This window comes from Rhinichthys klamathensis, unplaced genomic scaffold (assembly GCF_029890125.1).
Source record: "Rhinichthys klamathensis goyatoka isolate OS25496 unplaced genomic scaffold, OSU_Roscu_1.1 h1tg000059l_1, whole genome shotgun sequence".
NCBI lineage: Eukaryota > Metazoa > Chordata > Actinopteri > Cypriniformes > Leuciscidae > Rhinichthys > Rhinichthys klamathensis.
The window spans coordinates 10,742,952-10,769,850 of NW_026606604.1; the positions used below are offsets into that span (position 1 = coordinate 10,742,952).

The 26,899-nt window shown below is 37.3% G+C and overlaps 3 protein-coding genes across 4 annotated transcripts; 1 reads left to right on the forward strand and 2 right to left on the reverse strand.

Annotated features, from left to right (window-relative positions):
- Positions 1-1,566: 1,566 nt before the first annotated feature.
- Positions 1,567-2,964, reverse strand: ccr10 (chemokine (C-C motif) receptor 10). The gene has a single exon (XM_056248805.1). It carries the CDS (start codon positions 2,887-2,889, stop codon positions 1,621-1,623), a length of 1,269 nt encoding a protein of 422 aa, XP_056104780.1. The 5' UTR covers positions 2,890-2,964; the 3' UTR covers positions 1,567-1,620.
- A 13,057-nt stretch (positions 2,965-16,021) lies between these two features.
- Positions 16,022-18,793, forward strand: LOC130084172 (receptor activity-modifying protein 1-like). Of its 2 annotated transcripts, none has more exons than XM_056249407.1 (6): positions 16,022-16,165; positions 16,430-16,455; positions 17,099-17,161; positions 17,240-17,269; positions 17,363-17,510; positions 18,546-18,793. In XM_056249407.1, exons 1-6 carry the CDS (start codon positions 16,110-16,112, stop codon positions 18,787-18,789), a joined length of 567 nt encoding a protein of 188 aa, XP_056105382.1. In that variant the 5' UTR covers positions 16,022-16,109; the 3' UTR covers positions 18,790-18,793. The 2 variants fall into 2 exon arrangements, with proteins under 2 accessions (XP_056105382.1, XP_056105381.1); XM_056249406.1 differs by having other exon boundaries at positions 16,022-16,164; positions 16,420-16,455.
- Positions 18,794-21,222: 2,429 nt separating this feature from the next.
- LOC130084169 (UDP-glucuronosyltransferase 2A2-like) lies at positions 21,223-25,209 on the reverse strand. The gene is made up of 2 exons (XM_056249399.1): positions 25,063-25,209; positions 21,223-22,925 (listed from the first exon to the last, which is right to left on the reverse strand). Exon 2 carries the CDS (start codon positions 22,917-22,919, stop codon positions 21,315-21,317), a length of 1,605 nt encoding a protein of 534 aa, XP_056105374.1. The 5' UTR covers positions 22,920-22,925; positions 25,063-25,209; the 3' UTR covers positions 21,223-21,314.
- Positions 25,210-26,899: the final 1,690 nt, after the last annotated feature.

Below are 26,899 nucleotides of genomic sequence, written 5' to 3' on the forward strand. Positions count from 1 at the left end.
TACCCGCGCTGACGAGGACGCGCAGCTGATGCAAATGATTGCATGCCAATGTGCATTGGCTTGTTTTAGTTTCACTCGAAGTAGATTGGCCTCTCTAGCGAGATTCCTATTGGTCAGTCTGACCTACGTCTCCGTTCCCTCCCTCAGGGAACGAGGGTTACCATATGTAACCGAGACGTTTTTTATATAGGCTATGTAGAAGAGAACACGTTTACTTTAGTGTCAGTTGTAAATTGCTAAGGTAAAATTGAGTTGTCACTGCTATCATTTCAGCCTTAATAAATGTAGAGCAAAACTTATTGTTTTTTTTACAACAGTAGCCTACAAGCTCAATAGTTTACTGTCCTATACTGTAGGTGCCAGCTAGGACTTATAGGCCTAACATCTAATTGATTTTCACTTTTTTATATACATCTGTTCATTTCATCTGTCATATTATTATATATAAATGTATTATTTATCATTTATATTAGTTTATGCCAAAGTTGATCAATATTTTTCTTAACCCAGATTTCAACTCAAGGTGGCGCTAACATGCTGATAAAATACCTGCTTCAATGTTTTAGATATTCAAAATAAATAAAACTTGAATAGGGTTTAATATAACTAGAATTAAGTGCTCAAAGAAATTTGCTTTCATAGATTTTCATTTATTTCAACTCATCATTATCAAATCATTATAAAAATGGGTAATTTATAGCAATATAAAAATATTCTTTCTCTTGCAGTTTTTGTCAGTAGTGAATACAGGTAAAAAGAAGATATAGAAATGAGATTGAGACAGCAGAGAATAACACATATACAACAATATTATTTATTTTAATGGCAAAAATGTTATGCACAATATATTTACAGCAATTGTTTTTTGGATTACATAATGTCCTCACTTGATAGATATTAATGAAACAGCCTTTTTTACCCAAAAGAAATGCTCAACTGTGAATCATTGTATCTGTTTGTGTTTGCTGACGTGTCTTCGGATGGTGAAGTTTCAGAGAGACAGTGCTGTTGTTGAAAGTCTAAGTTAGAAAAATGACTGAAATTTAGAAATTTTTGTTAATGAAACCTAACATTCTTAGTCTAACATAGCGAACTAAAAAATAGAGAAAAGATATATCTAACAAGCATACATTATGAGCCTCAGTAAGATTACATATATATTTTTAGCTGTGAAAGCTTAAAGAAGAAGCTTTTGCTGTAGCACCTCATTGCAGTACACGAGATCCAGGGGGCGGAGTTGGATCCAGATCTAGGATTAGGGGTGGGGTTAGGGATCAGGGGGCGGAGATGGGTAGGATTAGGGGTGGGGTTAGGGATCAGGGGCGGAGATGGGTGGAGGAGTCCCCCTGGATTTCGTGTTCTGCAGTGAAGACCATCTCAGCTTTTGTGCACATGCATTTGTGTCTCGGTTTTCCTGTAGCTCGAACACTAGAGGGTTGGCGCTTGCAACGCCCAAGGTCATGGGTTCGATTCCCAGGGAAAGCAAGAACTGATAAGAATGTAAATGTGTACCTTGAAATGCAATGTTAGTTGCTTTGGATAAAAGCGTCTGCCAAATGGTAAATGTAATTATGATCTTAAACTGAGAAATGATTTATTTCAGATTGTCTGATATCTAAGTCATTGATGACACCAGCTCATGACCGAAGTCCCTTTTTCAGATATAGTTGTGGGGAAAATGAATGTTTGGGCTGTGTTTGCAGCAGGTGTGTCCAGGGCAGGGGTTTTCTTCACGGATGGGTAAGTAAAGGAGACGGGTGAAAGCAAGGTTGGAGCCGGAGAGGACGGCGTAATAGAGCTTCCGTTGTCATGATGAGGTGTTATATGGGACACACACGCGCACACACACCCGGTATCCGTCAAAAGCCTGATGATGTCGTTTCGGAATCGGACGCCAACCAGCGCATAAAGCAAAGGGTTCAGGCAGCACCTCACGTAGGCCAGATTGCGTGTCACGATTTCCTGGAGGTGGAACCTGGTCGACTCGTCGCAGAGTTTCGGTGTGGGTGTGAATATTTTAATCAGCAGCACCACAGTGTACGGTAGCTGGAAAACCAGGAAAAGAACCACCAGCAATGCCATCAAACGCAGGGTCCTCTGCCTACGCCAGCCTTTCCCACCGGCACGGATCAGCACGCGTCCGATCGCACCGTAGCACGCCACCATCGCCACGCAAGGGATGCAGAATCCTGCAATCTTCGCCATCTGGGCCCACAGCTTCCATTTACTCACTTCATCGCCCCAAACCTTCATTACGCACATGTTTGAACCCATGTTCTTTTCTATGGAGCTGAAGCGCAGGTCTGGCAGGCTCAGGAAGACTGAGGTTACTGTGACGCCTAACGCAGACAGTGTGCTGTAAAACAGCGTGCCAGAACTCATCTTATGCACGGCCCTGGTGCGAACCACCACTAAATAGCGATCGACGCTAATGCACGCCAACAATAGCAGACCGCTGTTGGTGTTGATGGCATACATGCCACGGTTTAGCTTGCACATGGCCTCTCCGAACTCCCAGCTGCCGATCAGCGTCTCTCCCGTCTGTAACGGAAGAGTCAGCAGAAGCAGCGTGTCAGACAGAGCCAGGAAGAAGAGGAAGACATCGGTCATGCAGCGCAGACGTAGCCGGCGGTACAGCGCGAAGGTTGCAATGACCAGCCCGTTTCCAATTACACCTAAGATGAAGACGATGAGGAAGATGGTGGTCTGGACAGCAGTGATGGTCAGCTCCTGCTCTGTGCTGGCTTCACAAAGCTCTACAACGTCAGTGAAGTTGCCATCGGTGAGACCAACTTCAATTTCTAAATCAGTGTAGTTATATAACCCATAGTCGTTAGTTAGGCCTGCATATGACATGAAGTCTTCTGTAGTTGAACCAGAGCTCGCCATTCCTGTAAAACATGGGAGAGAAGCGGAAACCGTTCATCAGGTGTGCTTATTATGGGAGGTGAACCATATAAACCCTATTTACATGAATTTCTAACGCCTCTGAACGAACAACATAATCTTTTTCTAAAAGAAACACTTCGTACTCATTGGTAGTTCATACTTTTAAGGAAGTAAAAGGCATTTTAGTGTAATTTCAAATATGTCAGTAATATTTGATGAACATTTAATGGACAAAACAACTTAGATTTACTTGATTATCCATTATTCCATGATCTGTGATCATACCGTTTTTTTCTTTTTGAAAGATCATGTTAAAATGTGACTATCAAATATGATCCATCGGGCTTCTGTGAAATGTGTATTTGTATCTCTAGTCGTCATTTTATTACATTGTTTATTACGCTTGACTGTGAACTCATTATTCTTACTAAATGGGCCATTAAAGCCTGATGTTTTAAATGTTACTCAAACACACACAAACATATATACACTACCGTTCAAAAGTTTGGGGTCAGTGAGAATTTTATTTTTATTTTTTGGAGGAAAGAAATCAATACTTTTATTTATCAAGGACAGTAAAGACATTTATAATGTTACAAAAGATTCTATTTCAAACAAATGCTGTTCTTTTGAACTTCCTATTCATCAAAGAATCCAAAAAAAAAAAAAAAAAAACTGTACAACTGACAGACCAACAACTGTTTCAACATTGATAATAATAATAAATGTTTCTTGAGCATCAAATCCTCATATTATACTGATTTGTGAAGGATCATTTGACACTGAAGACACTGACACTGGTGATGCTGAAAATTCAGCTTTGATCACAGGAATAAATTCCACTTTACTATATATTCACACAGAAAACAGCTGATTTACACTGGAATAATATTTAATACTATAACTGATTTTTGTTGTATTTTTAATCAAATAAGCGCAGCCATGGTTAGCAGAAGAGAATTCTTTTAAAAGTATTTAAAATCGTACCGACCCCAAACTTTTGAACGGTAGTGTATGTATATATATATATATATATATATATAGGCTATATTAGATTTTTTTTTTTAAATGTGTTATATATGTTATGTTTATATATATGTATATATGTGTTATATTATATAATATGTTAAGACATATTAAGGTGTTATTAAGGGTTAAGGTGACGTCAATGCTGCTGTTTTGTTGCATGCTTCCACTAGAGGCGCTCTTTAAAGGTCATGTTTCTATACTATGTCGTGAATAATCTATAAACTGAGCAAATCAAAGATGCTAAAATTACCATGTAAACAATAGTGTTGCAGAAGTTACACATTTAGTAGATTTTTATCTATTTATTATTAAACCAGTTCGGGTTAGTTAGACATAAATCATCTTTGAGATCTTCAGTTTCACATGTGTGGCATTTAAAGGGCAGAAATCTGAGTGGTTTCCTTGTGTAGTGATTCTTCTGTAAAAATGTCATAACTTTAGCACTGACTATCCAGCAGATTTTGCAGCAAACTTTTATGTAAAATGTAATGTAAAAATGATTATTGTAGTAGGTAAAAAATGCTGGAAAACAAATAACCAAAGAGTTAGTTCATTATTGAGGTTTTTGGTTTACATAGCCTTCTATTCTAAACACATCTTTCATGTCTCAGAGTCAGCACAGCTTATTATTACAGTTTTTAAATTGAACCAATAGTAAATTGCATAAACTAAAAAGTGTTTTGGGATGCACAGGTGATTTCATTGTTTGACTGGCTGCCAGTTTTATTTATACTGCTGATTCTGTCACGAGTTCACCCTTTGCATATATTTAAGTTAGGCCTATATTATATATATATATATATGCATATGCATATATATGTCTGCATGTTTATTATGTTTGTTTACAGGTAGGCTACATTTAAGCAAATGAAATATATTTTTGAACATCTATTGCGGCAGTCTTACATATTTGTATTTGATTCATTCGTGGTTTTTTAAAGAAAAAAAGAAGACAAAAAAAAAACTTTTTCTTTAGAACTGCATAACCATGCTAGAAAAATAAGATCGTAAAGTCGTGCGCCTCACAATAACAACAGTAACTATAGTTACCGGCGCCACACTGGAGACAGATGCATCAGCGATTAAATGTCACCTTAAGTTTCAGGTGTGTTTTTGTGGTGAATGGGAGCACGAAATATCTATGTTAAAAATCTTTAAATAACGTCTAAAGTGAAATTGTACTCATTCCACTACTCATCGCGTGTCACAGTCAGACAGTCGTTGGCGTGATCTGACACCCAGGTCGTGCTTTCAGTCAGCATCGCGTGCCAACCTATGGTGCCAACGCGCTTTAAAACCCTGTCTCGAGGAACAGGGTCTTTATTTTAGCAGAAGTGAAGATAAAAGAGCAGAATGAAGTGAGGAATGTTTCTGTGGAGAGACAGGCTGCCGTGTGTGTGGCTCTCTGCTTGTGAGGATGAGGATGAAGAAACTCAGGACTGCATCAGATGTTGAAGCCAACGGCTATTCAGCCTCAGAAACAACCGTAAGCTATCAAACATTTACCAAATCAAAACAATTAGGGATTTTATACATTTAACGTGTTTTCATAAACAGTGCTTTAAATAATGCACCATAATTTTACTTTTGAGTTTGCTTTTGAAGGTGTTGATATTGATAAGCGACATAGTGGCAAAGTTACGATGCTTTGAATTTGTTTGAATGATTAAACAGGTTTAATATGGACGTGGTGTCCGCGGGCTCGAGCCTGTGAGTTGCCCGCTAAGCACATTCTATAAATAGCCCCAACTTGCCAATAGCAGACTTCGACCAAATGGTATTTTGCGACCTTTAAAAAAAAAGAAAAGAAAAAAAGGTACGTTTGAGAAACATCAAATGGCAAACGCTCCAAAAGCGGAACGAAACTTGTTTGACCTGTTCAGCTCGGAGCTTTTATCAGCTCGGCCCAAAAAACAGTGATCACGCGAACATTATTAAACTATTTCTTTCTATTTCTATCTCTATTATAAACCCACTCATGACTCTGGGATTTAAACTAGTTTATGAAAGCCTGATGAAACAGTGCTGATATTCCCAACACATTGACGCAAAAAAAACAGGAGGAACATTAAAAAACTAACTTTTTTTTGTCAGAAACGTGCCGGTATATATTCATATTGAATGATGTTATATTAATATAGGCATGTATAAATGTATTAAATGTCTTAGAGGAGCAATGCAATGTAATTACACTGTTTTTGTGTTTTTGTTGAGAAGCTATGGCCGTTTTTTTGTTCTTCTTTTTTGCATTTATTTATTTATATTGTCATTTATATTTATTCTAAATGTTTGGGCTACTGTTTTTGATAACACATACAATAGGTTTATGGAGAACCTACAGTTTTTATTTTATTTTGTTTTTATTTTTACTGTGGTAGTGAAGAGCCATGCATGGGTTACCATGATATGATACTGGAAGAACAATGGTCAATTTGAATGAGCTAATAAAAAACAGAAGCAAGGGCTGTCCCAGTTGCACTGTCAGAATATATATATATAAAAAAAGAAGTTTTTTTTTACACTTTTTACAGATGTAGTTTATTTAAACAAATGCACATTTGCATCCTGACTTAATCTTTTTTGTTTTACTGTCCATTTCCATGATGAGACAAATTCAAACACTTCTGTTGCCATTATGGTGGCAAATGACTCCTAAAATTGTGTGGCAGTTAAATAATGTGATTTTCAGAGAGAAAATTATAAATGTACAATATACAATTTTAATATATATTTTAATTGTTGATTTTTTTAAAACGCGTGTAAGTCTGAAACAGAATATCAAGATATTTTATTATTTTGCATATGATGGTGAAAAGTAATAAAGTTAAAAGTAAAGGTAAAGTAAAAGAGCACAACCATGTTATATGTATTTAATAGCCTACATATTTTTGAGTATAACAAACAAGTAGGCCTTCTTGATTATTTTATCCCTTGAGGTAGCCCTCGCTCACAAAAAGTTTAGAGACCGCTGTATATGATCTAAAATACGAAACATTTTATCAGTTGCAGCAATGAAAAGAACGGGACAGAAAAAGTACGTTTTAATATATCAAAACATACACATTCATCTCTGAATACAACTTCTTTTTTTTTAAATAGTTTTTGACATACTTAATGAACAGTGTATACATTTTTATTTATCATCAAATATTTTATCGTTTTATTGTGTGCTCTGTAATTAAAGTATTAACCCTTTAATGAGCAAACCTGGTAAAAATACAGTAACAAAAAATATTTCTTTGCAATTTGTAGTTAAGACGTTAACAATGATTATTAATTATTACTAGGCGCAGCATTTTTTTAAATTTAAGTCAATAATTATAAAAACAGTATATCAATCTTTCTGCATCGATATCATTCACATTCAAGTAAAAGATTTTTTAATAAATGTGGAGGAAAATACATAGCCTATATATAAATACATACACATACATACATGCATACATAATGCGTTTGCATACTAAACTATAGGTTCTGTCTAAAAGATCATAGACATGAATATGATAGAAATAAAACTATTAACGACCAATGTTATTAAAATATATTTATTTGAAATGGAAATATGTCTGCAAAACATTTTTTTTTATTTCAGCATAAATCACAGATAATAATGCAGAATCAGTGTGAAGGAATATCTATCTATCTATCTATCTATCATAATGCGTAATGTGCGTGGGCATCTGTAAACCTGACAAGTTTCAAATTCAATAGGACAAACCTGCTTTGACTCACCTCTGAGTGCAGATCTTCAGGACCTCTTGTGCTCTTCTATGTAATTCAGACCTCAGTGGTTTGTATCTGAAGTCCTCTGATGTTTGGGGGGCAAGTGTCACTCTTGAGAGAAGGATGCTGCTCTGCCTATTTGTTCTTTCACTTCTTTGTTTTGCTGACTTTGCATTGCCCCACATTTCACACCATAACATCCAAAGCTCAAAGAAGCCAATAAACATCTCAGAAGGAGGTGTGTTTAAGTAAGGTTGTTGATTTCTTGGTAGAACACCCTAAGATTGATGCAAAAATCAACTTAAATAAGCACAGTGGTGATATCTACATTAATATATGCACATCTTGTGTCATTTCATTGCTGTATGTTAACATGACTTCAGTTCGGGGCATTTTATAAAATTTTTCTTATCAGCAATCTGAACTTGCTGCATCAAATAATCTGTAATAAGCAGAAAAAGGAAATGAACATTTCAACTCTCTTGCTATATTACCATCCCCATTCGAGACACGATCACACTTGAGTTGATCACCTCCCAATTTACACATCATTCCCTTCACCTATGTATATATTAACAATGTATATTGTTTAATATGAACAATTATCATACAGTATTATAGGTCTCATTCCCACAGAAGTAAACCAAAAAAATAACAAGGTGTGGAGAGATTTCGAGATAACTTGTTAACAGCTGTGAGTGTGCCTCGTGTAAATCTTCTTCTGTCCCCAGTAAGTCTGTGATGGTGATTAATGCAAATTCCCATTGTGAATTCATGTTTACATTTGAAAAGAGGTTTCTGCCTTGGTCTGAGTATTTAGGTTCAGCGCGATTTGTAACTCAAATTAGTATTTTATAATGTCAGGTTCGCATCTTCTCTCTTTATTCCAGAGCATTTGATGTTTTGTATTTATTAGCTTTGAACTGTTTATGAAATTGGCATGATACATTTACCTGACATAATAAATTGTTCCGACTGACTCTGAAATTGTTTTCCCAAGTAGATTAAATGGATTCGTTTGTTACCGCAAGTTTTGCGTCAGAGTGACGACTAATATTTGGCTCTAATTCAAGTGTACGTGGTTCGCAAAGACAAGAAGTGAATTTCCGTTTAGAACAGCACAAATGTTAGCTTGGTCCCACCAGACTCTCGTACATTTAATTTGTACAGAGAGTCTGGCCTTGCTTCATTGACAACAAGCGTTAACTTCCTTGAAGGCGGGTACTCTCCATCCATCCATCCATCTTCATCCGCTTATCCGAGGTCGGGTCGCGGGGGCAGCAGTTCCAGCTCTTTCCCGAGCCACATTTGCCAGCTCTGACTGGGGGATTCCGAGGCGTTCCCAGGCCAGTGTGGAGATATAATCTCTCCACCTAGTCCTGGGTCTTCCCCGAGGTCTCCTCCCAGCTGGCCGTGCCTGAAACACCTCTCTAGGGAGGTGTCCAGGAGGCATCCTTACCAGATGCCCAAACCACCTCAGCTGGCTCCTTTCGATGCAAAGGAGCAGTGGCTCTACTCTGAAGTCCTTGCGGATGGCTGAGCTTCTCACCCTATCTCTAAGGGAGACACCAGCCACCCGCCTGAGGAAACCCATTTCGGCCGCTTGTACCCGCGACCTCGTTCTTTCGGTCATGACCCAGCCTTCATGACCATAGGTGAGGGTAGGAACGAATATTGACCGGTAGATTGAGAGCTTTGCCTTACGGCTCAGCTCTCTTTTCGTCACAACGGTGCGGTAAAGCGAGTGCAATACCGCCCCCGCTGCTCCGATTCTCCGGCCAATCTCCTGCTCCAATCTCCCCTCACTCGTGAACAAGACCTCGAGGTACTTGAACTCCTTCACTTGGGGTAAGGACTCATTCCCTACCTGGAGCTGGCATTCCACCGGTTTCCTGCTCGTGACGTATGACGACTCAAACTAGCGCACAACATCAACGTCAGGGTTCTCAGGCACTCCTTCTGTTTGCTGATTGGACCGGTAAAAAATTGACTGGAGAAAACCAAAGAATACACAACAAGCCCAGACGTAGTACTGAAGGAAAATGAAAATTGATCAGAAGTACGTAGGAGGGCCGAGCCGGTCACCGTGATTTTGCCAAGTAAGACACGTTCCTGGATCAACATATTTTGTCGATCCTGGATCAACATTCCTGTCCCAAAATGTAGTCCTTACCCAATCCCTACACCTAAACCTAACCCTACCCATAACTTTTCCCTAAAATCAGAGGGTAATGATAGGTGAATAACACTGATGTTTAGTACTTCACCCTGGTTCTAAGCCTATAAACTGTAAACTTGTCCCTCAAATCTGATTGGTTGATTGGAAAGTTGATCCAGGAACATGTGGTACTTAATGAAATCACTTTCACCGGGCGGAGCCAGGCTACAAAAATGTTGCTTGACCAATCTAAATTTGGGTGTGTCTTACTCTGTTTTAATTTAATGTTACTTTAGATAAGTGTACGTGGGAAACCACGGCATGGCCAATCCAAAGCTATTATAAGAGGAGTAATGTTGGTCTACTTATATCTGTGATAGTGGCCATACCTCTGCCTGGAGTAAACGTTACTTTAATTTCAAATATGCAATCACGGGGGCTATAATAAAGTATCTTTGATTGTGTATGCCACCAATCGCAGGTATATAGCAATTACCTCTGTTTAGTGACCAAAACTGACGAGCTTGTGATCGTGAGACCGGCGTTACACAGAAGTCGTGAGGTCCTCTGAGCGGCATAGCTTCCTAATATGAACGGGTAAAATATAAGTAAAGAGTTAAAAGGAATAATCAAACATTCGCTCACATGCTCAGATTTCATTAAACCTTTTTAATTTATGGAGTCAGATGACATAACGAAGTAATACATATGAGACAATTTATTTTATTTAATCTTGTTGTGTTGCGTGAAAGGAAAGACAGTAACACGCAGAGACCTTCACCCGTTCTATCGGATGCCGCCATTGGACCGGTTTAGACGGGCTACGTCCCGAACTGAAGTCATGTTAACAGCTTTGCAACTTGCAGCATGCACAGCGATCATGAAATGACACAAGTTGTGCGTAAGTAATGCGGATATCACCACTGCGCTTATTTAAGTCTCACAGATATTTTGATTTTAAAATGCAACACCATTTTAGGGTGTTCTATAATCTGTGATAAACAGATTTTGAAATGAACACTTCTGACAAGATGTGCATGTAGTTATGCTTTTAGAAAGTACACTGTAAAACATTTTTTTTAAAACAAACATTATTGGAGTACATTTTACAAGAAAATACTAGTTAAATTCTCACGTCTAATTCAGTTTGTTACTTGTAAGTATTTAGGAAATTAACCAACAATTTCTGAGAGAAAATTATTTCTACACCAAATTCCTTTTTTCAATGTAAAAGTTTTATCAAACATAATGTAAATGTTTTACCACACAAATTACGAAACCTAGACTAATCTTGACTTTAGACGACATAAAGTTTTCTTTTGGCAAACACAAAAACACAAGGAAAATAAATATAGTGATATTTTTGAGAATGCGTTTTATTTTTACATTAATTTTGGGAACACTTGTTTAACATTTAATCTTATATTTTTTTATATTTAGTTATATTTTTGGTATATATATATATATATATATATATATATGCAGTATATATAATATAAGTGTGTGTGTCTATGATTAAATAAATCATTATGTATATTTAACATAATTTTCCTCATAATTCACTGATATTTGCCAGCAGATGTTTGATTGCAGTTCATCATAAGTGACATGTATTTGACATCTGAAATTGTGCACGTATGCCATGAGAGATGTTTGTTTAACTGGTCTGGATCTTTTGGGTTGGTCTTGAGTTCAGCAGAATGTCATACTGGCTCCCCGAAGTGCAGAGACCATGTAGGGTATGCTGTGGTTACATTGTAGGTTTTAATCAGTGGAATCTGAGGTCAACTCTACAAGGGTGTATGAGCGCAGCACCAAAACACCACAACCTTTTAAACTTGTAAATGAGAAGCATTATCTTTGCAGAACAAAGTAAGGTAAAGCATTCTATTCAGAAACATATTCCATGGGATATTTGAGAAAATTCTATTTCAGTTCAATATTCAAGTCCAGTTATTTACATTTGTGGTAGGAATAATAAGCTATAATATATAATGTTCATTCAATTAGTCAGTATCAAATAGTACATTTTTTACTATTTACTTAAGCACTTCATTTGCAATAATGACCAGTTGTGTGTGTGTGCGTGTGGGCATTGTGTATTTTTCAATTTTCAGTCTGTGTAAATAGTGAAGAGTAGAGTGAAATTGAAATGACTCTCAGATGGCACATTTTCTCACTCGATTCCCTCCACCCTTTCTCGCTCTTTCCCACCCGTTTCTCTGTTTTGTTTTCAGTAGTTTGTGGTTGGCAGGTCGTTGATGGGTACAATGTTTACTTCAAGCATGCCGTGCACAGTTCATTAGAAACACACACACATACACACATGCATTACATTTGACCTTGTTTTTTGTTGTGGCAGGTATTGGATTTAATTGAGGCTGCAAACTGCAGACATGAGGTGTTCAATGTAAACGACTGCTCCAAGAAGTAAATTTTTACCCAGCAATATGCTAGCATCAAACTTTATGAAAAGCCTAAACACTGTTGAAGAAGCTGCTAATGGTGCCAGTAACCAGAAAGGCTGCTAACTAGGTTTTAGAGTCAGTGTTTCGATAACAACAAAATATACTCCTAACATCACACAAAAGATGCCTGAAAACGAAACTTTCATTTCGACAAAATCATTTATAAAGCACTCGTACACTTTTTGAATTAAAAAATCCTTTTTTATATATATATTTGTTGCATTTTGCATTTCTTGCTTTGTGATTTTAAACTAAGTTGTGTGTGATTGCAGTCAAGTCATTAGCGGTATGTGTGAAATTAAATGAAACTTATGAGCTATTTTGTGCAACATGCTTCAATGTTGTCTCGGCACGAGGTGTGTTACCGAGTGACACAGGAAGTATTGCTCACTTGGTGCAACTGGACAAGTAAAAAAAAAAGCAATGGCAGTGCTTGCTGAATTTAAATCTGTACTCAGATCAAGTAAATTCTGCTGGAGAAAAAAAAAGATGAACTTGTTTTACTTGCTATTCTGAAGGGACCTTTAGGAACTTTTATATTATGGAGCTTTTATGTTATGATTTTTCTGATATTAATTGTGATGCAAACCAACAAGCACAGTGGCATTGGATAAGTGCATTTTTTAGTCCAAACACATGATTTTGTGGTTCAGCCCAATTTACCCAGACAACCACTTTGCACAAGACTGTATAACTGTAAGACAATTTTTTTAAGTTAATACAACTCAACACAACTTAAAGCTATAATAATTGTTACAATGATTTTAATTCATTTTAATGCATGGCAACTTGACATTTTAAGTTCACTCGATACATTAAAGTAGATTAATTCAACTCTAAAAATGCCAAACACCTCATTTTTGTTAGTTTTAGACATCTTACAGGTCACCAGATAAGCTAAATACACGGATAAGCAAAATTGCCCACAACTGGGTAAAACACTCCCACATTTGGCTGGTGGCGGTTGTTAATTTCACACCCTATATGTAGAAAGATACTATGTTTTCAGATCAGCACTTTCTCTCATGCTTGTTTTTCTTTCTTTGTTCATTTTAAGTTTTTTTCTTTTATTTTGATCTTGTTTTTGGCCATGGACAGAGCATTTCCTCACAGATACGGGCTGCTGGATGCATTTAGACATGCACACATGGGACTGTTTGCGCAGAGTCCTGGATGACATTCGGAGAACTGTGCCAAAAAAAGGACATTGATCAGTATAGGGCAGCGTTTTGTATAATATGTGACAGGATGTGACAGATGTTTAGTAGTGGCAACACAAGCTATGGCCCATTTCCTGTGAGTTACTGCAGAAATGACTCCTGTTTCATTCGACACTTTGCCTGGAGTGTTATTTACTTTATGTCAAAACAGTTTACAGCAATGATAGAGGCAGGAGTCTGCACAGTTATCCATCTAAACAACTGAGAAACAAACAAAAAATAGACATATATTTAAATAGACAACCAACTTGTTGACTAAATGTATATGTAACGCTAGTGGTTATTTGATTGTTTTGTCCTGAAGACTGACTTGGCTTGTTTTATTTATTTGGATTAATTTGAACAAAAATTATAAATTTAAATCTCTTCTTTTAATTTGCTGACAATATAAGACCTTGTAGATAAAGGTATGTCAAGCTTTTTGCATGTCTCTCGTGTGTTACAAATAACGATTCTCCGCAAAAAACATGCAACCTCACACAAGCATGTTGTATATGGGTTTGGAGATCCCCTGACGGCACGTCTTGAGCGGATGCATAAAACACCATTAACACAAAAAATAATGTGTTGCCGATGAAAATGAAATTCTGTGTTGAATGTTCTTGCGTCTTCTTGAATTTATAGTTTATTGCATTACATCATGTATGAAATTAGCTGTCCATTTTACTGCTTAAAGCATAAAAGTTGTAACTGCCACAAATGGTCAGCAAAAAGGTCCATATTTTTGCAATGATCATGCAATTGAAGAACGTGCCAAGAAATGTCTCTTTTTTTTTTTTTGCAACACTTCATTGTTTCTTCATTTCTTCAATGTTTTTTCATTGTAACCTGTCTAGACGTAGGGTGAATTCAAGTTGATTGGGACACTTTTTCCTTTAAGATGACGAGGAAAAATTGTCTGAATTCACCCTAAATATTAACTAAAAATATATTTTCCACATTCACTGGAATGGCTTAGCCCTTCACCTTCAGCTAAATTTTGTCCCATACATGCAAGTGCATTTCATCATGAGAATTAGCATCTTTCAGCTGTTCAAATGTATAAAAACATGCAGTGTGCATTATGTGAAATGTATTTTCTCTCATAACTCACTTAAACAGAGGATTATGAGAAGTGTGTTTAGTTATATTATCATGATGATAATGTTTAATCACTCTGACTCTCTAAATGTTCCTGTCACTGTAATGACGATTGCATTACGATGGAAAGCTTTATTTATCTCAGAATACTGTGTGAATACGGTAATATAACTGTGAACTGGGTTAGACATAAGAGCAACTGTAAAAAACCAATTACTATTTATTACATAACTTATTTTTATTTCCATCAGCAAGAGAATGAAACTAAATTAGCGGTGGCTACGGAAATACTGCCAGCACTAATAATGCGCTGTACAGTTTAAAGACAGAAACTAGGGAAAGGTGTCAGTCTGAAAGGAAATATACTGTATTACTAAAGAAAACAGCCAAACTCTAAAGTTTGAGTCACACTTCCAAACCACAAGAGGCCGCTTACACTGAAATTGTGGTAAAATTAAATTCTAGTGCAATAAATTATTCACGAATCAAAAGAAGTGGTCTTTAAGATATGTTTATTTCTTTTATAATACAAGCTGCATTTCACAGACAAAATATATCATTTACTAATACTAAAATAGGGAAAGTAAATAATAAAAGTTGATTTATAGTCATTTTGTCTTAGTTGTAGAGGAAACAAAATGTGTCTCCGAAACCCCGGTACAAAACTTATAACATGTTAGCCAACATTCTAGATCGGAAATAAAGTGCATTTACCACACTGACATTTACACGCTTAGCCAATCTAACGATATCAACTATCATTTAGCCGCACTCTTAGTCGAAAGGGTTCCGTCATGGTGGTTCCCATCATGGGGATCAATTTATAGATTTTGTTTTAATTCATTTTTAATTTTGATCAAATTTCATCAGTTAAGCAGATCGTAAATATATTTTTATCACCAAAAAAACAAGCTTTTAAACAATCAAAACATTTCTCCATAAAGGGTTCTTTAAAATTGAGTCAAGAACCCCATTAAACCCTTTTTTCTAAGAGTGTGTGCATGCAGAAAAACCATTCAGTGAAGTTTTGCATTGAATGCTAATGAAACATATCTGATACTAAAACATATACTTACATCGTGAAAGTTATGTTGAAAAGCCATTTGAAATTAGCAGTAGGAATCATGTAATTCTATAATTAAGTTGTATAATTCCCACTGTCCACTGAGAAAACTCTTATCAGGGCAGGAAGGCATTGCTCTGGCTCCACTATATGCACACACAAAGCTGCACTCCTGTTTACAGTAATGGAGCTCCAAAGAAATGTCTCATCCCAAACTATCCGTGAACTCCGAATGGGTAGGGTATTTCCTTTAGACGCACACACACACACACACACACACACACACACACACACACACACACACACACACACACACACACACACACACACACACACACACACACACAAGCAGTCTCCCTGTGTTCCTCCCCTCTTTTTGTTTCTCCTGTTAAATGCTCCAGCCTCAGGAAAGTCACGTCCATTGATTCACTTAACAGCTCACTCACTCTGTAGTTGCCATTCTTTATTTGTCTTGCACTATGTTTTATCTCTCTGGACTACTTTTGCTGTTGCTGGATTCATCTATGATCTGTGGTAGGAGATCTTCAGTCTAAGAGATAACCCATGAGTTTACTTCAGGATGAACATCTGAAAGTCACTTTTGGACATTCAAGATGTTATCCAGGAGACATGAAACCACATTGCAAGCCTTTCTTTTAACCGTTGACTTATGAGCTACCAAACTACCAACCTGATTGCATAAGAACAGATTTATCATAAGAAATTGTGTTAACGAATGTCTGGTAGCAACATGGAGGATCATTAAAATGTTGATTTCTATATTCTCAGGTCAAATGACACAAGATGACAGAACAGCTTCTGGAGGTAAGGGACCAACTCAACTTATCAGTTATTTCTCCTAGACATAAACAGAGAGAAAATGGAGACCTTTGCTTAAATCTCCTGCTTCTCACTTACTCTTCTTAAAAATCTCACGTCTCAATGTTTCAAATCTGTAATCACATGTGCGATATCTCAATATGAACTCAAACATTTCTTTTCTTTTCTTTGATATGTTCATTATATACTCTTAGTGCATGTAAATATCTCTTTTTTTTTCTTAAAAAAATATATTTTTAGGATGAGATAAAGATTATAATTTAATAAAGTCTGATGAGCTATGAAAAGGAACATCTGAGCAATAAGATATTTCTTATTTCTTTCTGATTATAATTTGGATGAAAGAAAATTGACGTAATCCGTAAGATGTAAATTGCACTCAACAGTGGCTCTTGGTGCACTAAAATAATCTAAAGTTATTTTAAGTTCAACAAATTAAACTTAAGCTTCTGTCAAAAAGATTTTCAAGATTCTCAAAGATGGATTTGTAATTGAATACAGTTAAAATGCAACACTAAAGTATTTTTTATTTATTTTTATATAGCTCTTAAACACTTTAATCCATTATTCACCCTATATTGAAATGCATAAATTATAGAAATAGAAAATGTTATTTATTTTTCTCCAGATAAGAGTCCCAGAGTCCAAACTGAAAACACACAGAAAGAACTAAATGTATCTTTAAGCAAGGGTACGTAATGTCAGCATTATTTACACCTGCATCATCTCATCGCGAGCAAATTCATAATCACATTTTCCCCTCTTTCAGAGACACACAACGTCACGTATGAGGACAACGGTAAGAGAGTTTTGTGACGCTTTAGGGAGTATGTGAGCTATTAGACTTTAAAGATCGCTTGTGTCCCTATTAAATGAATCTCCTGTGGCTCAGAGGATTTTCAGAATACAGACTCTTACTACAGTCGCTGTAATGAGGAGGTGTTGAAGTTTTATACAGAGGAAGAGTGCTGTGCGACTTTCAATTACAACATGAGTGCACTTGGAAAAGAGAACTGGTGTAATATGGAGATGGTGTTAAGGTAAGCCAGAGCTTATTCACCTGTGACTTTACTTAAAATGACAAACCATACACCATAGTTCTATATAAACTGATATTTCAAAACCAAAGGAGCTGCAATTCTGAAACATTGCTTCAATGATGCTTTGTTGATTTATTAAGCAAGGATTTGATCTGTTTACCGTCTTACTTTTGTAAAAAAGTTGTCTCCATACATTTTCATATGCATTTTTGATGTTGCTATGAAAACCCTCACATTTATTCGGCTTCGTTTTGAATTGCTTTTGATTTCTGTGCAACACACTCTAAAATGAACCGTTTCTATACAGTGCTTATCTTCTGCACAGGCGCTACTGAGAAATGTGAAATGCATAGCTACATGGCATATACACAAAGAAAGGAAATGGTCAGAGAAACAATTGAAGGATGTGTGAGGAAGAGCTGAGCTAATCTTGAAACCTGATTGCTAACTATGAGACTGAGAGACCTTCTGGTCCATTAAACAATGAGAGACGTTTCCGTTTTCTACGTAAACATAGATAAGAGTGTGTTTTTTTGTTGTGAACCAGAGTGATTTGTGCCACTTATGGACAAATGCACTTTAAAAAGTGCTTTCTTTAGCGTGTTGTAATTCAGTGTAAAATTTTAATCTTCACTATACCGTTCAAAAGTTTAGGGTCAGTAAAGACTTTTATACTCACCGAAACTGCATGCATTTAATGAAAAATACAGAAAAACAGTAATATTGTGAGATAGTATTTCAATTTAAGTTCAAAGCTGAATTTTCAGCATCATTACTCCAGTCTTCAGTGTCACATGATCCTTCACAAATCATTCTAGTATGCTGATTTGCTGCTCAAGATCTAAATTTCTTATTATTATCAATGTTCTTTGATGAAAAGAAAGTTCAAAAGAACATTATTTGAAATATGTCACATTTGATCAATTCAATGCATTTGTGCAGTGTGTGTGTGTGTGTGTGTGTGTTTGTTTTTGTACAGTAAACCTATTTTCTCTGTCACACAACTCACTTTGTATCTTTTTCTCCTACTTCCAGAAGCTACAACAAGTTAACTGAGTGTTTGGAGTTTGTATCCAGTGTTTTCGGATGCTACTACCCTAATCGTGTGGTGGAGCAGCTGTTCGTCAGGATACATCAGCAGTACTTCAGCTTTTGTAGCAATGGAGGGGATTTGTCTGACGCGCCGGCTGGAGTCGTGCTCGTAGCCACACTGCTGCCCATCCTCCTTATACCCCTCATAGTGTACATTGTGGTCTGGAAGAGTAGTTTAAGGGACTGACTTTAGCAATTATCCCCCAGCTTAAATGAGTTAAAGTGATATTTCACTCAACAATAAAAATGCTGTCATCACTTGCTCACCCTTATGTCATTCCAAACCTGTATGCATTTCATTCTTCTAAAGAAGATATTTTAAAATTGTTGTCTGAACATTCTTACAACATAACATTCTTCAAAATATTTTGTTTTGTAGAAGAAAAAAAATCATTTTGAAACAACATGAGGGTGAATGATGAGGGTTTCAGTTTTTGGGTGAACTGTCCCTTTAAAGTCAGCTCTCGAGTGTATAAAGTTCATGTGCTTCATGATGTAATTATTGTAAATAAAAGAGTGGGTGTGTGATTTTTCTACACACTTAATGCCTAAGAGTCTGATTTATGATCATGATATAAATATATTGTGACTCTGAACTATTAATTCTGAAATACAGAATGTCCAACATGTCCTGCTAGACTTTATTCAGGTGTTGTATATCAGTTTACAGCTATTTATGAAGATTGAAAATGCATAGCAACTTGGTTACAACTGTAAACCTTAAAAAACATTAAACAAAATACTGGGTGACACTTTCCTCATGAAGCCTGTGTTTAATGCATTATAATGGTATTAGTACATTACAATGCATGCATAGGCATAATATGAATTATTCTCATGAATATGTATAAAGTATATATATATATATATAGGCCTATATATATACAATCATAATATAATTATATAAATATATCTTAATATATAACAACAAATAGTATAGTAAAAAATCATATCTTTTTCACATTAAGATAAGTTTACCAGCCTCATTACCACTTCATAATATCTCATTATGCCTCATTACCACTTCATAATATCTCATTATGCCTCATTACCACTTCATAATATCTATGGCTGTTTAAAAAGAGATCTAGCCTTTTTTACTTTTACTAAAAGCAAACAAGCAGCACTTCTAAATGAGTATAAGCACATTATAAAGCCATTTACAAAGACTGCATTTGTCGCTTTACTTTAAGCAGTAAAAAAAAAACACGTATAAAATGTAGTAAGATACTGTGCAGATGTTAAGCAATGCCAAGATGAATATATTATATATATATATACACTCACCGGCCACTTTATTAGGTACACCTGTCCAACTGCTCGTTAACACTTAATTTCTAAGCAGCCAATCACATGGCGGCAACTCAGTGCATTTAGGCATGTAGACATGGTCAAGACAATCTCCTGCAGTTCAAACCGAGCATCAGTATGGGGAAGAAAGTTGATTTGAGTGACTTTGAACGTGGCATGATTGTTGGTGCCAGAAGGGCGGGTCTGAGTATTTCAGAAACTGCTAATCTACTGGGATTTTCATGCACAACCATCTCTAGGATTTACAGAGAATGGTCCGAAAAAGAAAAAACATCCAGTGAGCGGCAGTTCTGTGGGCGGAAATGCCTTGTTGATGCCAGAGGTCAGAGGAGAATGGCCAGACTGGTTCGAGCTGATAGAAGGGCAACAGTGACTGAAATAACCACTCGTTACAACCGAGGTATGCAGCAAAGCATTTGTGAAGCCACAACACGCACAACCTTGAGGCGGATGGGCTACAACAGCAGAAGACTCCACCGGGTACCACTCATCTCCACTACAAATAGGAAAAAGAGGCTACAATTTGCAAGAGCTCACCAAAATTGAACAGTTGAAGACTGGAAAAATGTTGCCTGGTCTGATGAGTCTCGATTTCTGTTGAGACATTCAGATGTTAGAGTCAGAATTTGGCGTAAACAGAATGAGAACATGGAACCATCATGCCTTGTTACCACTGTGCAGGCTGGTGGTGGTGGTGTAATGGTGTGGGGGATGTTTTCCTGGCACACTTTAGGCCCCTTAGTGCCAATTAAGCATCGTTTAAATGCCACGGCCTACCTGAGCATTGTTTCTGACCATGTCCATCCCTTTATGGCCACCATGTACCCATCCTCTGATGGCTACTTCCACCATGTCACAAAGCTCTAATCATTTCAAATTGGTTTCTTGAACATGACAATGAGTTCACTGTACTAAAATGGCCTCCACAGTCACCAGATCTCAACCCAATAGAGCATCTTTGGGATGTGGTGGAACGGGAGATTCGCATCATGGATGTGCAGCCGACAAATCTGCGGCAACTGTGTGATGCCATCATGTCAATATGGACCAAACTCCCTGAGGAATGCTTCCAGCACCTTGTTGAATCTATGCCATGAAGAATTGAGGCAGTTCTGAAGGCAAAAGGGGGTCCAACCCGTTACTAGCATGGGGTACCTAATAAAGTGGCCGGTGAGTGTATATATAGGATTTATAATCCATTATAAACTAAATGGATATAACGTGGTGTTCATCACCCTAATTAAAGATTATAACCACAAATTGTATAAATTATTTTAATACTTATGCATGAGAGTATACAAGCATAATGCCTGAGGAATACCCTTACAATGCATTATAAATACAGACTTCATAGAAAGTGTTATTATTGTTAATTAAATATTATTTATGTTCATTAATGCTTCACTCAAGTTTGGATTTCTTTCTCCTGCACAGACACAAACACAAATAGCGTATTGTAAGAATCACAGCTCCCCCTACTGTCAGCACCACTGCTAGCAAAAAGGCCATTACGTCTAAAGAGTGATATGAGTACCAGGGCATCTTATAAGACTCGGTCCGTAAATGCGCTGCTCCCTTGTGCCGCATTACATACTCTATCCAATAGAGGGCGCTATCCTGAGGTTGTGTAGGCTTGTCTTTGTGTAGCCTAGACAGTCGCTGCATGTTTTCCCTGTATGACGGCTGATGTAAAACTTCCTGCACTGCCGCCATAAAGCTCTGGCTGTCCAGTTTGGTAGCGTCGAGCACTTTAGCGGCCCCTCGTACCTGGAGACGCAACATATTCTCGAACTGGTCAAAAAGCAAGGGAATCCCAACCACTGGAACACCATGGTAGATAGACTCATAAATGCCATTCGTTCCACCGTGAGCAACAAATGCACGTGTTTTAGGGTGACCAAGTAAATTGTTCTGAGGAAACCAATTAACCAGAAGAGTGTTGTTGCCCAGATTATGAGGACGTTCTCCTAAGTGCCTCCATATGACTCGCTGGGGAAGCTGAGCAAATCCGGCAGCGATTTTAGACGTGATTTCACTAGGAAGAGCTTTCACGAGCGTACCCAGTGACATTACAACCACCCCGTGTTCACCTGAACCGTTCACAAACTCCTCCAGGTCTGACGGTAATGGTTTGGAGGGTTTGCACTGGAAGCCTCCGATGTAGATGACGTTGGGCATGGTTGGACGCGGGAACTCAAAGATGAAATCCGACCTCATGAGCCAAATATCCGCACCTTGCAGCAAGTGGTAGAAATCAGTTTCGGGTCCAAAGTAGCGTGTGACTAGTTTGTCATACTCTGGTCTGACAACGAACTGGTCGATGTACACGTTCAGCACATAATGGAAGATATTCTTGACCCTTTCCCCAAAGGACATGTGGTTCGATAGGTGGCTCCCTGATGCAGGGACGTATGAAACCGGAGAAGGTGCGACAACAAAGTGCCCTTCTCCACTCGTGATCCATCTCACATTGTACACCATGGGTAATCCGAGTTTATGAGCCACCAGCACACCCGTAGGCAGACCCGGGTCGGTAAGGACCACGTCGTAACGTCCCTCGTACAGCTGTTTCATCAGCACAGGGTTTTCGAAAATCTCCACAACCAGCTGACTTGCCTGCCGATGCATGTTGTAGAGACTCGTCAGCATCTTCCAATTGAACTGCACGAATGCAAGCGGGGATCCTCCACGTTCCTGTATCTTGAGCATTTCACTCAGGAACGAGATGAAGAAATCTGGCTGCTCGATGTTAATGGGCTCCGGGAGGGTCACGGTTATGGCCGTGTAGTGCGGGGAATCCTCCTTGACGTACCAGCTGCTGGCGGTGCGCACCACGGTGACCTCGTGACCGCTGGAGTGAAGGACGCCAATCAGTATGTTCATGTTGACCCAGTGGCTTCCGTCTACCGGGAAAACAAGGATCTTTCCAGCCAGAGCGGAGGGAAGATCGGTGGCGAAGAGTACGGATAGAGCCAGAAGAATGTGTGAAGCTTTGAGGACCTTCATTGCTCCCTATAGTGCACATAAAAACACTAGTGTTTACAAGACAGATTTAAAGGGATAGTTCACCCAAATATAAAAATTCTGTCATTAATTACCCACCCTCATGTCGTTCCAAATCTGAGAGCTTTCTGTCAGATTGAATTTAGGCTTTTGTTCACATTTAAACATTGATCAGCGAAGATAAACAGAAGCTCAACCGAACCTGCTTGACGTGCGCGAACAAACCTCTTGCTGAAGCTCAAACGTGATGCGTAACACGAGAATGAACCTCATTGGTTCTTGCTGAAGCTCAAACGTGACGCGTAACACGAGATTGAACCTCATTGGTTCTTGCTGAAGCTCAAACGTGATGCGTAACACGAGAATGAACCTCATTGGTTCTTGCTGAAGCTCAAACGTGATGCGTAACACGAGAATGAACCTCATTGGTTCTTGCTGAAGCTCAAACGTGATGCGTAACACGAGAATGAACCTCATTGGTTCTTGCTGAAGCTCAAACGTGATGCGTAACACGAGAATGAACCTCATTGGTTCTTGCTGAAGCTCAAACGTGATGCGTAACACGAGAATGAACCTCATTGGTTCTTGCTGAAGCTCAAACATGATGCGTAACACAAGAATGAACCTCATTGGTTCTTGCTGAAGCTCAAACGTGATGCGTAACACGAGAATGAACCTCATTGGTTCTTGCTGAAGCTCAAATGTGATGCGTAACACGAGAATGAACCTCATTGGTTCTTGCTGAAGCTCAAACGTGCTGCGTAACACTAGAATGAACCTCATTGGTTCTTGCTGAAGCTCAAACGTGATGCGTAACACGAGAATGAACCTCATTGGTTCTTGCTGAAGCTCAAACGTGATGCGTAACACGAGAATGAACCTCATTGGTTCTTGCTGAAGCTCAAACGTGATGCGTAACACGAGAATGAACCTCATTGGTTCTCGAACGTCAAGCGAACATGCTTGAGCTTCTGTTTACCACAACGGATGTGTGCGTTGATGAACGTTCATATGTGAATGAAAGCCTAAAATAAATCTGTTCATCCTATAAAGCGGTCGAGTCTCTTCAGAAAATTTGGACCAAACCGCTAAATTCATATGAATTAGTTTTACGATCTCTTTATGAACTTTTTGAAGCGTCAAAGTGGTAGTTGCGTAGCTGTCAATGGAGGGACAGAAATCGCTCAGATTTCATCAAAAAGATCTTCATTTGTGTTCTCAAGATGAACGAAAGTCTTACAGGTTTGGAACGACATGAATGTGAGTAATTAATGACAGAATTTTTATTTTTGAGTTAACTTGCCCTTTAATATGACACAATGAAACTAATTTCATCAACAAAAACTGTTTATGTTTTTTCACAATCCAACATTCTTTGGTAGCACTTTATAACAAGGTTTCATTAGTTTGCATTAGTTAACTACACAGTTAACATGAACTAACAGTGAAAAATACTTCTAAAGCATTTATTAATAACAAAGTTGTATCTGTTAATATTATTTAATGGACCCGAGCTAACATAAACTAACAATGAATGGTTGTTGTTTTTTCATTAACATTAACAAAGATGAATAAATATTGTAACAAATGTAACTAAAACTGTATTGGTTTTAGTTAATGCATTAACTGACGTTAACTAATGGGACCTTATTTTAAAGTAAACAAAGATTATTGACCTAGTAGCTTTGTTTTACAAAAGATTTCAGTCTTTATACTTAAAAATATCAATGTGTTACCTGCTGTTTATTTGTAATTGTGAAATTTCCTAGCAAAATCTGCGAGGAAAAAATACACCAAAGCTTTTTTTCAGTGTGTAACTCATTCCTCTACCCTGGGAAATACTTCATGCTTGAGTGCATGAATAGACACACAAAATGTTTCTAAAACCCTGAACAGGCCGTGTGATTTAAAGCAGATGTGACTTGTTTTTGCTGCGGTTTTGCAGAAGGTTTTGCAGAAAGATTGAATGTTGTATAAACTGGTATTCCTTCATGTGAAACATGCAAAAGAAAAAAAGGCTTTTAGTGGGCAACGTAAAAGTTCTTTCTACATTTTAAGACAATTGTACTGCAACAAAAACTGTACAATCAGATAGTAATATAAAGGTTCTTTACTGTTGCATTAAAACTTAATAAAGCTCTTTTACCTTCTTCTGTTGCCTCTCCTCTTCTTTGTGGTGAAACGAGGGTTTGTTCAGTCTGGTTCCAAGTCCAGATCGAGTTTTAGAGTTGCATAACAGTGGAGGTAATCCCAGGAAAGTAGGCGTTGTTAACGCAGCAGTGTGTTCGAGTTTGTGTGAGAAGCGTGTGCTTCTGTTTCACAGAAACCTCCTCTAGGACCTAAAGCAGAGAAAATGTATTCGAAGAGTTTTCAACATATACGACAAAACAAATGCTATCTCCATACATGTCAAGAGAGAAGCGAGAGAAATCTAACTGAATCATCTGTGTTTTCTGTTTTTCTCTGTCACGGGACAGTTCAAGGATGATGGCAACATGGTTATTGTTGAATGCTTTCAACAAATTACATCAAAAGTCAGCTCATTAAACTCCTTAGATATAAGAATAAAGTGTGAAGCATGCATGACAACATCCTGAGAATGAAGTGAGAAGAAATAACGGGGTCAATGAATCTCAAAACTCAATGACAAGTCACATGTCCCCTTTTCAGACAAATATCTCAAAATATAAAGAAATTCCACGTAAAAGGCATCATTCTATCAAACCATTTATTAAATATTATGAACTGTTTTCACTCTGCTTTTGGGATATTAAAAAAAATGTCAAGTGCCTTATTTATTACTTAATTTGTTTTCTTGGGTTAAACAAAAAAGATCTAAGTGCAAAAAAGCAAAAAGAAAAAACAGTAAATAAATAATTTAATAAATGTTTGTCCTTTGATTTCTTGTCATTGGTGTTATCAATGCTTGAAAATACAAAAAGTTGTGGAAAAATACTTTCAAGGTCAAAGTTCAGAGTAAGAGGCTCTTTTTACCACCATGTTGAAAAAGTTTTTAAAGTTGTGTTTAAAGTTATTATTTTACATTTTTTTCAGTGGGTTATTACTTTAAAAATTGCCTTTGTCATGGGTGTTTGTCATCACTGGTGCTTTCTTCATTTGTGAAAAAAATTCTCCATTATAATTAATAATATAAGGACATGATGTTAATGAATAATTAGCTGTTATAACCATATGGGACCAAATGGGTTTTAGATCAAATAAAAAAAATCACTCAATATAAAAAATATAAATGTTTATTATAGTCCAAATGGTGTTTGATCAAGTAGCCTATTCATAATCTGCTGTAGCCTAACTGTTGAAAAAAAAGCAGTATGATAGCTTTCTAATAAGGCATATTTAATGTTAATGTTAAAATTATAAGATTACCTTTTTTCCCGCTCGGGCCATCAAAGATGACGTTTTAAGGCGGCATTGGGCATGCGCACATTGAGAGCGGTGAGCCGTTGGCAAACTTGACTATTCAGGAAAGTCATGAACATTCAGTAAAGCTACTGCATGCAACTTGGAAGTAGAAATACAAACACCATTGAGGAGATTGTAAACTTCGACCTGCATTTTGCCAAATGAGGTGAACGTTTGGTTAATTTTTAATTTGTAAGTTTACGTCGCATCACACGACCTGTGTCACGGCAGCCTAAACCGTGTGTAAGTAAATGTGTTACATCATTCTTGCTTCTATATGTATATATTACTAGTTGGTGCAGGCAAGTCTTAGATTACTGATTTTGTGTTATTATTTTTAACAATGTCATTTATCTTGAGCAAATACACTCCGCTGTCATTTAGTAGTAACAGCATAAGGCCACAGGGTGGCGACATTTACAAATGAACACTTAAACTTGAATCGATATCAACAATTAGTACACATTAAGGTTTTTCATGTTCATTTTAAAAGGTCAGATATACTAAAATGGAGACTAACATCACTGAACACACTTGTCTGATATGATTAATTTATGATT

Excerpts from the sequence above, each read along its gene's own strand:
- LOC130084169 (XM_056249399.1), bottom strand. The coding sequence starts at position 22,919 with ATGAAGGTCCTCAAAGCTTCACACATTCTTCTGGCTCTATCCGTACTC.
- LOC130084172 (XM_056249406.1), top strand. The coding sequence starts at position 16,110 with ATGTTTTATCTCTCTGGACTACTTTTGCTGTTGCTGGATTCATCTATG. Across the intron at positions 16,456-17,098 it reads TGACAGAACAGCTTCTGGAG|ATAAGAGTCCCAGAGTCCAA; the intron begins GTAAGGGACCAA and ends ATTTTTCTCCAG. Across the intron at positions 17,162-17,239 it reads AAATGTATCTTTAAGCAAGG|AGACACACAACGTCACGTAT; the intron begins GTACGTAATGTC and ends CCCCTCTTTCAG.
- ccr10 (XM_056248805.1), bottom strand. The coding sequence starts at position 2,889 with ATGGCGAGCTCTGGTTCAACTACAGAAGACTTCATGTCATATGCAGGC.